The 12,731-nt window shown below is 40.9% G+C and overlaps 1 protein-coding gene across 2 annotated transcripts in view; it reads right to left on the reverse strand.

The window, feature by feature from the left end:
* Window positions 1–8,769: 8,769 nt before the first annotated feature.
* Window positions 8,770–12,731, reverse strand: part of Nplp1 (Neuropeptide-like precursor 1) — a 363,389-nt gene continuing 359,427 nt past the window's right edge. For both annotated transcript variants that reach the window (XM_067136355.2, XM_067136354.2), the window contains one exon: window positions 8,770–10,696. In XM_067136355.2, the coding sequence (XP_066992456.2) occupies window positions 10,614–10,696 (83 nt within the window). In that variant the 3' untranslated portion in view covers window positions 8,770–10,613. The remainder of the gene's footprint in view (window positions 10,697–12,731) is intronic.

A 12,731-nucleotide genomic window follows, 5' to 3' on the forward strand; every position in this document is an offset into this window, starting at 1 on the left:
ACCCGCGACCCCGCCTATGTGGGAAAAGCGGCAGAAGAAGAAGAAGAATGACTGCATATCCATATCTGGCTGAGAGACGTGAACAGTGTTACGGACAATAATGGATAAGAAGAGCATTGTGTCATAAGGGGGTACGTTTCATTTTTTTTTTTTTTTACAAGTTGCTTTACGACACATCCTCACAAATAGATCTTTTGGGGACGAAAGGAGTAGGAGTAGGAAGGAAGCAGCAGTGGCCTTAATTAAGCTGTGCCTGGTGTGATAATGGGAAATGACGGAAAACCATCTTCAGGGCTGCCGACAGTGGGGTTCGAACCCACTATATCCCGAATGTAAGCTCACAGTTGTACGCCCCTAACTGCATGGCTAACTCGCTTGGCGGTTTTGTTTCCTCAACGACGATGGTTTTTAGGATTTGCAGAGAAACATCACGTAGATGTGCCTTTGATGTTCTTTCCTTTTGGACTTTTCTTTTACTTCACAGTATCTGGATATCATAGCAAAATACTCGGCTTGCTTCCTCCTGTAGGTGGGGCTCAGATTTCGTCTATGGTATCCCCTACCTGTCACAAAAAGGACACTAAAAGGCAAATTTGGGAGGGTGGGTTGGCCAGTATGGCGATCCCCAGCTGAGTCTAGCTCTGCTCCCGCTTATTTATGCCCGGGTACGGCAGGGTAACAGCCTCTCTCAGCCCAAGGAGATTTACAGTGGTAATTGAGGTCCGGAGAACGTAATGGGATAGCGGCCATGACCTATACATGGATCTGTCCCAGTATTTGCCTTAGTATAGGAAAATAGGAAACCACGGTATTCAACGTCGTCTGTATTCGAGTTGCAAGGCCTATGGGGTAATTTGGTTTCACACCTCTCGTGGTGATTAATCGCTACCTCACCATTAAATAAATATTCCACAGGCATATTTAAATAATGAATTACTCTTGTGCTATCAGGTTCGTAGCTTTAAGAGTATAATATTCTCGTTCTATGTAGGCCTACATGATTTTTTTGGGTCGTCAGTCCATAGACTGGTTTGGCGCAACTCTCCATGCCACCCTATCCTGTGAGAAACTTTTCATTTCTACGTAACTACTACATTCTACATCTGCTCTGATCTGCTTGTCATATTCATACCATATTCTACCCCTGCCCTTTTTACCACTACACTTCCCTCAAAATCTAAACAAGACCTCGGTATGTTAAGATTCGTCCTATCATCCTGTCTCTTCTACTACTCAAATTTCGCCAGATCGTTCTCCTCTCAGCAATTCGATTTAGTAAGCTATATTTTTATTCGTGAATCGATCTAGATATCTCACTTTCAGCATTCTTCTGTAACACCACATTTCAAAAACTTCTATTCTCTTTCTGAGCTAGTTATTGTCCAAGTCTCACTTCCATACAGTGGCACGCCCCAGATGAAAGTCTTCAAGAAACGTCTTTCCAATTCCTATATTAATGTTCGACGTGAAATTTTTTTTCTTAAGTAAAGGGCTTTCTTCCTTTTGCTAGCCTGCTTGTTATGCCCTCCTTACTTCTGCCATTATTAGCTGTTCCATTTCCTAAGTAATAATATCATGTACACTGAGCAAATGTCATGGGATAGTCACCTAACAGCGTGTGGGGCCTCCTCTGGCCCTGCGAACTGCAGTGAGACGCCGTGGAAGTGACTCGACAAGTCCCTGGTAGTCCTCTGGACGCAGCTGACACCAAATCGTTTGCAGAGCGGCCGCCAATGCTGGTCTGTTCGTGGGTGCAAGATCCATGCATGGCACGGAGCTTGCGTTCCAGGACATCCCAGATATGCTCGATAGGGTTTATATCGGGGCTCCTCGGTGGCCATGGCAATTATTTGTACCTCCGCTGCATGTTCCTGGAACCATTCCCGGGCGACGTGGGAGTGATGTGGCGGCGCGTTATCATCTTGAAAATGCGGCCAGTGTCCAGTATTCGGGAGATGGTAGGTTCGAACCCCACTGTCGGCATCCCTGAAAATGGTTTTCCGTGGTTTCCCATTTTCACACCAGGCAAATGTTGGGGCTGTGCCTTAATTAAGGCCACGGCCGCTTCCTTCCAACTCCTAGCCCTTCCCTGTCCCATCGTCGTCATAAGACCTATCTGTGTCGGTGCGACGTAAAGCAATTAGCAAAAAAAAAAAAAAAAAAAAAAAAAAAAAAAATCATCTTGAAACACCGCAGAACCGTCAGGGCGCTGGAAGGCCAAAAATTGGTGGAGATGGTCTCCGAGCAGCTCAAAATACCGCGTACCATTCAAAGTCTCTTCCAGAACAACTAGGGGGTCCATTCCATACTGTACCAGGAAAATGCACCCCAGACCATGTGGTCTGCGCCATACACGATGTCTCCCATCGGCATGGTGCAGTTGAAATCGTGATTCGTCCGATCATATCACGTTACGCCATTGTTCCAGTGTCCATCGCTGGTGACTGGCGACAAATGCGCGTTGTTGTGCCCGATGACGTTGGGTTAACAGTGGCACCCGTGTGCGGCCCCGGCTCCCATACCCCATAGAACCCATGTTCCTACGGACTGTCCACTGGGAAACATGTCTAGCACGGCCTGTGTTGAATTGAGCCGTGATTTGTTGCACGGTTGCCCGTCTGTCACTATTGGCAATCCGTCTCAGATGTCGCCGGTCACTGTCATCGAGGGTGGCTGGACGGCCGGTCGTTCGTCTGTTGTGGACGGTGACACCCGCATTCAACCATTCACGATACAGCCTGGACACGGTTGATCGTGTGAAGCCGAATTTCCGCACCACTTCCGAAATCCCACTTCCCATCCGTCGGGCACCGACCACCATACCCCGTTCGAACGGTGTCAGGTCACGACGGCGTTCCATGTTACACCTGTCACATGCACAGCCACTGCTCACAAGGTCTCCTATACAACTGCCGCTGGCACAGGGGGCGTGTGGTGCGCAGACAACACACCTGCGCATCAGTGCTCCGCTATCCCATGACATTTGCTCAGTCAGTGTACTTCCTTTAAGACTTCGTTTCCTAATCTAGTATATCCTGCATCACCTGACTTCATTCGACTGCACTACATTACTTTTGTTTTGGATTTATGTATTTTCATCTTGCACTCTTTCTCGAAGACTGTGTCCATACCACTCAGCAATTTTTCCAGATCTTCTGCAGACTCAGCTAGAATAACAATATCGACGGCCTTTTCCAAATTCCTCTTCGATTTTCTTAATCACCTGCTCTATGTAAATATTGAACACGAGAGGGGATAAACTACAGCCTTGCCTCACTCCTTTCTGGATTGCTGCTTCTTTTTCATAGCCTTCAATTCTTATCACTGCTGTCTGATTTTCATACAGATTGTAGATAATTCTTCTTTCGCGGTATCTGATCCCAATCACCTTCCGAATCTCAAATAACTTGGCACAATCAGCATTATCGAATTCCTTTTCTAGATCTACGAGTGCCATGTATTGTTGGGAGATCAGAAGAATGCACTTGCCCGCTGAGGCACGGGGCGAAGGGGTTTTCACCAGCAGAGCCAGTGACGCAATGGTTACCATAGCAACTCCACTTCTATCCAGGTGACTTTATATTATCTTCTACTGGCAACTCTTCGCTCTTGTCAGTTGTAATCCAGCAAACTGTAAAGCGTGAGTCGATGTTTTCGTGTAGCAGATACGAGCAGATAAGAGCCAATCTGTCTGGGCATAACAGGAAGTTCGTGCTTGCAGGCCACATTCCTCATTCTTGCATTCTTCTCATCTCTACACAGTACGTAGGTTTGTCTTTTGTAATTCGATCCTCAAAGATCAGACCTAAAGTCAGGATTGTTTCACGTGTTCCTATATTTCTTCTTCTATGTCAGTTCGAGCGATTCCACAATTGCGCATTTCTCTTCTAAATAAACATATTTGCCCTAATCTGTACATATCCCCATAGGTCTATACTCAGAAGCTTTCTTGAATGGAATATTAATGGTCTGCATGAGGTCGATTGTTGTAGCCTGTAATTTTTTCTAAGCGCTGCTTATTCTATTTAATAATACAAATATAGCTTTTTGATGAGATGGTTGCTTAGAATTTTTAGCCACTAGCTGGTCAAGATGAGCTAGCAGAGTTTCGTTGTGGTAGGCCTAGTCCTGGAGCGGTTACAGTACAGTATCTCTTCAATAACATTCCAGACTCGTTTCGTCTGAGTCTAATACATTACTTTTTAAGTCCATCACGATGTAATTATTGAAGAATTTTATTTAGACAATATCACATGATATGAGTACGAATTTAGTCACGGATGTTACTACCTAACCATCTGTTACCATGTCTAAGAGGATTTTGTATGGTTTTACATCGACCTGGAAAAGGCGAGCAGGATGTTTTTCCTCCAATTACTGAATTTATTTATATATTATTCTTTTTTTCCTGATCAGTTTACCTTCCATGGTCGGTTTTTCCCTTGGACTCAGCGAAGGATCCCACCTGTACCACCTCAAGGGCAGTGTCCTGGAGCGTGAGACTTTGGGTCGGGGATAAAACTGGGAAGGATGACCAGTACTTCGCCCAGGCGGCCTTACCTGCTATGCTGAACAGGGGCCTTGTGGGGGGGGGGGGAGGTATGAGAAGATTGGAAGGAAGAGGGAAGGAAGTGGCCGTGGCCTTAAGTTAGGTACCATCCCGGCATTTCCCAGGAGGAGAAGTGGGAAACCACGGAAAACCACTTCGAGGATGGTTGCGGTGGGAATCGAACCCACCTGTACTCACTTGACCTACCGAGGCTGAGTGGACCCCTTTCCAGCCCTCGTACCATTTTTCAAATTTCGTGGCAAACGAGGGTGGCAGCTAATCACGCTAACCACCACACCACAAAGGCGGACTTATTTATTTATTTATTTATTTATTTATTTATTTATTTATTTATTTATTTATTTATTTATCCATTTATTTGGGAAACCAAAACAGCGAAAAGCCGAATTACAGAGTTCCGAAATTAAAAAAAATATTTACAACGGAGTAGCACAATGTAAACATAAAAATAAATAAGTGAAAGAACATTGAGGAAATATCAACTAACAAAATAACTGCAGAGACACAATTAACAATAAAACATGAAGGGAGAAGAAAACAACGAGGGAAATTAAAGATTGAAAGTAATTGACCGAGGGGAGTGGCCGCGCCTGTTAACGGGCATTCGGGAGATGCGTGGCTTCGATTCCCACCGTCAGCTGTTCTGAGAATGGTTTTCTGTGGTTTCCCATTTTCACTTCCAGGCAAATGCCGCGACAGTTCCTAATCATAGGCCACAGTCGATTCCATCCTTCCACCTCCTTACCCAGTTTCATTCAGCATAATTTATTAGTTCCTCAACTGAGGTTGGAGTCAGGAAGGGCATCTGGCCGTAAAACATGCCATATCATTTCATCTCACCCCATTCCCGACTCCGTATCAGGAAATGTAACTAGGGGTGGGAATACACTGAATCGTTTATTTAGATTTATTTATTTATTTATCTACCGAGCTCGATAGCTGCAGTCGCTTAAGTGCGACCAGTATCCAGTATTCGGGAGATAGTGGGTTCGAACCCCACTGTCGGCAGCCCTGAAGATGGTTTTCCGTGGTTTCCCATTTTCACACCAGGCAAATGCCGGGGCTGTACCTTAATTAAGGCCACGGACGCTTCCTTCCCACTTCTAGCCCTTTCCTCTTCCATCGTCACCGTAAGACCTATCTGTGTCGGTGCGACGTAAAGCAGCTTGCAAAAGAAAAAAGAAAGAAATATTTATCTGGATTTCCGAAAGCCACTTTATGACTACAATGTGATGATGATTTTTGTTTTAACGGGCCTAACTTCTAGGTGATCGGCCCAGTTCAGTATTGAGATGTTTCTTATTAACTGTGTACGATTGAATATGGATTCAGATCAGTCGATAGCATGCCTAACTTTGGTTATAGCACTCTCAAAACATCGTATTAAACGTAAAAGGTGGGTTAAAAGTGGTTCAAATATCTATAAAAGTATATCCCTTTGAATCTGTTGGAGGAAGTGTAACTTCCTGATGTGGAAGATTATGGGAATTATTATCGCTCGTGTGTAGATTATTTTAATAATTTACTGGATGTTGTGAAAACCTTTGTATCGATGCAGTATACAAGCGTGCGAACATGTACAGGAGCTGAAGAGGAACTGGCTATTACACTGAGCTAAAAGTTGGTCAAGTCTTACTTTTCGTTTTAATTTATTCATGTATGGATGGTGACTAGAATTGAGGAGCTATCTGACGGTGAGATAGGGGTCCCAGTCTAGAAAGCCAAGAATAACGGCCGAGAGGATTCGTCGTGCTAACCACACGACACCTCGTAATCTGCAGGCCTTCGGGCTGAACAGCGGTCACTTGGTAGGCCAAGGCCCTTCAACGGCTGTAGTGCCATGGGGTTTGGTTGATTTGGTTTGGATGGATGATGACATGAATCCGTGAAACTCATAATTCTGGAAGGGTTTTATACTCCTATATAAACCTATGTAATAAAATAAATATTGAGACTTATCTCGCGTCGAATCGAATGCTGCGTTGGGAACAGATGAATAATGTGTAGCAGTAGATACTGAACAAAATACTGATACGAGCGAGCAGTGGCGGCGAAAAGGATTCCGCTGACCCCTCGGGGCTGTTTCTTACTTCAGTAGCTGATAAAGCTACAGCACACAACACGATATTATTTGTATTACAGAGGGTTATTCCAAACTTAGGCCATCGTAGTGCAGAGCTTCTTTCGTCAATACGACTACGGTAGATATTTCTGAAGGAATGTGGATTTCCCAACCTGTTCCAATAATAACCATCCCTTGCTGCCACTCACGACAATCAACAAGGCTTTTGAAGTAATTAACATGTTCTGAGAACACAGTGGTGAGCGAAGATGCGATAAAAAAGACATCCTCCTTATCTGAAGTCTGAATACTGTAGTTTCGAGCCTGTTTGTAACTCGGCAGTCAGTGAAGCTAAGTAGCCTGCAATCGACGGTTGAGTTGTAAATTGTTTGGTCCTAGGAAGGAGATCATTTCTTAATATTGTGACGGCCAGTGTGTTTTGTTACTGTGAATTTTTTCTTTGCTAGTTGCTTTACGTCGCACCGACACAGATAGGTCTTATGGCGACGATTGGACAGGGAAGGCTAGGAGTGGGAAGGAAGCGGCCATGGCCTTAATTAAGGTACAGCCCCAGCACTCAGCGCTACTGTGATTGGAATATGCATTTATTGTATGTGTGTGTGTGTTTGTGTGTGTATAAGTGTATTATTTTAATTCCTTCGGTTTTGAAAACTAAATTATGTAACTTATTATTATTATTATTATTATTATTATTATTATTATTATTATTATTATCGTCGTTGCTGTTCATTGTAATAATATACAACCTTGCACTACGAAACAAACTTGCAGCGTTCCTCATCAGGAAATAAGGGGCCCATTTTCAATTATTGCGGGGGTAGCGCCGCTACTGGATGCGAGCCCTCTGCGCGTTATTTTTGCTGACAATTTAGCCAATATTAATGTTCCGATATTAAAATACTGGAATCTTCGTCGATATTCACCTTCACTATATCATTCCTTTCTACAGGGTGTCCTTAAACATAGTTACAATATTTACAGCAGCACGTAACAAACGAAGGGAAAAAGCTCCTATAAATATCGGTCGCAAATCCAATATCTTATGAGTTATGATCCACTACCACTACTATCAATGATCATGATACATTTGATCTACTCTTCACAACATGTGCTCGATGTAACCGCCATCCATTGCAATGCAGCCTTCCACTCTACGTCGCAGGGAATCACGCTTTCGTTGGAACACACCTGGCTGTTGCCGGATTGCATCACAAGCATTGAACACGCTTTCTCGAAGTGTATTTACATCATTTATGGGAACCGTATACACCATGGTCTTCACATGTCCCTAAAGCCAACAATCTAAAGGATTAAGGTCAGGCGAACAGGCAGGCCAAGGTATTGGCTATCCCCGACCAATCCGTCGCTCATAGAAGACCCATGTTACGTGTCGCCTAATCCTGCGATGAGAATGGGCCGGTGCCCTACCATTCATGTATCATATTTGCAGTCGGTTAGGACCAGTAATTAGTTAGGAACGTATTTTGTTGCATACGATCCTTCGTAAATTATTGGAACATTGTGATCATTGATGTTAGTGGTAGCGGACTATAACTCGGAAGATATTGGGTTTGCGACAGGGGCGTAACGTTAGGGCCTGCAATGTTTAAGAGGCCCCGCAGACTCCTTGCACAAAAATAAAAATAATATATCCAGCCTAATGTCACTCTGCACGGAAATGGTCCGGGCAGTTTTGTACACTCAGTCTAAATAGTTTTTTTTTTTTTTTTTTTTTGTGCGGGCGGGCCCTTATCACCCCTGGTTGGAGTCCAGGCAGTTTTGTACACTCAGTCTAAATAGTTTTCTTTTTAGGCGGGCGGGCCCTTATCACATTCGTTACGCCCCTGGTTGGCGACCAATGTTTATAGGACCATTTGTTCTTCGTTTGTTGCGTGCTGCCTCCTCTACAAATACTGGCTCCTTTTTCCAGAACATCCTGCATACAGGGTCAGTATTGCTGTCAGAATGTGCTATTAGTAACCTTGTGAGTTCTGCTTTAGGTGATAAATTTCCTGCAACTTCCTTTGCTATTGGATACAGAACTAAAATACTTTTTTGTTGATAGGAAATTGTATGGAAGGATTCTTATAAACAAACCAAGAAGTATCATGCTTAATTTTTATAACATTTATTTAATACCATTTTTCTTTAAAATTACAATTTTCCTCATTCCGTATCGCTCTATTACAAACAGTAGATAATGAAATCATGATTTTTAATAATACATGAAAGGGACTCGTTTCTTCAAATTGTTTTGTAATTGATATAAATGAAGAGTTCTTTCTTGGCAAACTCATAAATGATGTAGAAAAGTAGATTCCTTTCCTTCTTCTAAAACAGATTCTATTTTCTTTCATAATAAAACTAATTATTGTCAGTCATCTCACGTTTTCTTTAAGACTGAAGGTTTCCAGTAGATTAGCCTATATTACCATACAAATTTATTGTCATATGAGTGGAATGAAACTAATTGTTATAAACGTCTAAGATAATTAAGACCTGTTGATTGTATAATCACTTCTGTTGTCAGAACTTTAAAATAGATTCAGAAATGGGATAGATTTTCTTTTAAAGGATATGGAAGATATGTTATTTAGATAATATGTTTGTTTTCTACTTTCCATTTTTGTGATACTCTAATGCTTTTGACTTAGAATTCAAATGAATGTTACAGAAAGTCCATTGTTTTGCCCCTCAATCAAAACAATGAACTGATTGTTTTAAACAACAGAAAAGCGGCAATTTCAAAAAGAAAATAGATTTTTCAATAATATCGATTCCAGCCATCAAAATGATAATTCAATATTAATTGATATAATTAAATGTTATATAGATACATTCAGTCTAATCGTTGTTCATGCTGTTTACTTATGCATGACATAAGCCATTCGGTTCGATTTCAAAATGTACAGACGAATAATTTACAAATGTCTTAATGTCTGGCACAGCAAGTTAATTTGGTCGCTCTAGGCTTCCATCATATTGATTTTTAACAGTTATCGACATTCATATGTATATTATTATGACGATAGTTAGGAATAAGAAATGTATATGTATGCATCCTTTTCAATAGTCGTGATGAAGTCACGTTATCACAAATGGTACAATTTAGCAATGCGTAAACTATAGGCCTAAAACATGAATTACAGTAATTTATAACAGAAGCAGGCCCTCATACAATGAATAGACATGTAACACAGTGGACACAAATATTTGGCATACGTATATTAGTAAATGGCAAGTTTTAACTTTATAATTCTGTAAGATGCTGGATCTCTTTATCGTTACAACTGTACATGATAAACAATATTATGAATGTTAACATACAGAATAGAAGTCACATTGAACTCATTTACTTTGAGAACATTAAATCGTTTTATATCTCAAGGACGGACAGGAAATTCACCAAAATGTATTCTTACTTAATAGCAATACCTAGGTGTTAGTTCGAGTCACCCTAGATTGATTGCCTTATAAATGAATTATTTGTAGATAAGAACTCTTTGTCGAGGTTCAGAGACACATTTCAGGACCTTCTCCATCCGTTCTTGCGATATGAGTATACCCAGAGGTCATACAGCTCCGTTAACAGCGATAAATATATTGCTACTCAAGCATCTTATCCCGTATTAAATGTTTCTGACTTAATATACTGTACATGATGATTCTTTTTAATTTTATACATGCTATAGATTCATTTTGAGACAAATAATTTACCATAAAATATGATTTTCTCTAATATGTATATTGTTATCAAACATTGTATTGAGAAAAACTGAGGGAGTGTTTTTGTTTTAGCAGATATTTATCAGGTGTTCCATCGCTGATCTCTGTTTTACAGACGGACCAGGCGGTCTGGGTACATCTTTCTGAACAGGATGTTATCAATGGCAGGTAAGAGAAGATAGCGTTTGACAGGGTCGATGTCGGCGTCATCGGCAAGGAGCTCCAGTTCGTTGCTCAGATGTTTCTCAAATGGGGGCGTCTGCGTCCAGAAGGAGAAGTTGTTTTCTGTCGGTTCCGGCCCATCTGTGGGATTCTCCCTGAAAGCAAACCCTTTACTTTAGACAAACACAGAAAAAAAGGACATTTTTATACATTAATATAATCAACTGAAGAGGAGAAGGACTTCAAACTTAATGTATTCAAGCTCTTTTTGCCTTTCAAACATGAAATTACCAGCAATTCGCCCCAGAGTGGCAGCGAGGTCGTCAGTTGGATTGTAACACCTTTCCAAGACGCTCGCGTTGTGACACTTAACATTCGCTGAAATTAAATTATAATATTCTCTTCTGAGGAAACCTTGACATGCAATCTAAAGATAGTAGAATGACCACATCTCCCTAGTGCCCCGTAGTGCGGAAACACTGCTATTAATTTCGCAACTAATACTAATACTAATACTAATACTAATACTAATACTAATACTAATACTAATACTAATACTAATACTAATACTAATACTAATACTAATACTAATACTAATACTAATAATAATAATAATAATAATAATAATAATAATAATAATAATAATAATAATAATAATAATTCAACCTGAAGCTCTATATGCAGCAGAATGCCTCTCAATGAATAAGAAAGGTCTGGCAGAACAACTAGAAGCCAAAGAAAGGAAGATTCTAAGGAACATCTTGGGTCGAGTAAAGGAAAATGGAGAATACAGGAGAAGGTACAATCATGAACTATATCTGCACATGAAGAAAATAGCAGACACTATTAGGACAAGAAGGATTTCCTTTTATGGTCTGATTCACCGAGGTGGAAAAGGATTTAGTCTACAAGAATTGGGGATTTTACGTGATGAAATCTTACAACGTGACCCTTTAAAGACGAAACTTGATGGTCTACAGAGATTTCGAACAAAACCTAAAATGAAGACAGGCAAGATGCGGACCGGAGAACGGACGGAAGCTCACCGAAGAAGGATGGGGGAGTAGCCTACTGGGCGAGTGTTAAAACTCGAAACAGGAAACGGTTGAAATAGTGTGGTCCATACCTGACCGAAACGAAATAATAATAATAATAATAATAATAATAATAATAATAATAATAATAATAATAATAATAATAATAATAATAATAATAATAATAATAATAATAATAATATTGCTTTTACGTTCCACTAACTACTTTTGATGCTTTTCAGTGACGCTGAGGTCCCGGAATTTTGTCCCTCAGGAGTTTTTTGCGTGCCAGCTGACGTATCTGAGCACCATCAAATACCACCGAACTGAGCCAGGTCAAATAACTCGTGCTGATACGCCTGTCGTAGTCATATTGTTTTGTCTGCCCTTTTCAATAGTTTTTATGAACATTTAACACCGCTACGTAATAATAATAATGATGGCGTATGGCTTTTAGTGCCGGGAGTGTCTGAGGACAGCTAGGTAATAACTGATTCATTCGTAATGTAGTTTATAACACTCCTTCCATACAATGTTCATTGTGCTTCGATTATTCGGATGTGTCCGGATCTTAATATTTTCAATCGATCTTGCCCGAGATAGTGCAACATACAATTGGTCGTGACTGAATACTGGTTCGGGCTAGAAGGCACTCACTTTTTCAAGAGTTTGTCCCTGCGCTTTATTAATGGTCATACTGATGACTAGTCGATTATTTTCTGTGCGTACGTCGACTGTTTTCTCTTGTCGATCATTCCATGTTAAGAAAACAGTACTGTTCTTATGGACCTACATAGAGTGAACACACCCCCTCTTAGTCACCCATAATTCCGCGTGATTAAGGAATATTATAATGTACTTTATAAGGTATTATGAAAGAAAGAAAAATGATGAGACAATTTTTTGCCTGTGAGTTACTAAAACAACTACTTAACATTCTCTTTTTCATAAGTACTTTCATAGAGAGGAAGCACAATGGCGGGAACAGCCACCGCTTTGTTGCCTCCCTTCATTTTCCTTCTGTGTTGCTCTGGGTACATATTGTAACACTTATTCCGCTACGCTGTGAATCGCCGGCAGCGTATCACGTTGAAGAGAAGTCATCTGTTTATTTGTGCGTGTTGTAATATTCTCGTACTGTACAGCAGTTGTTACT

Source organism: Anabrus simplex, chromosome 1 (assembly GCF_040414725.1).
Source record: "Anabrus simplex isolate iqAnaSimp1 chromosome 1, ASM4041472v1, whole genome shotgun sequence".
Classification (NCBI taxonomy): domain Eukaryota; kingdom Metazoa; phylum Arthropoda; class Insecta; order Orthoptera; family Tettigoniidae; genus Anabrus; species Anabrus simplex.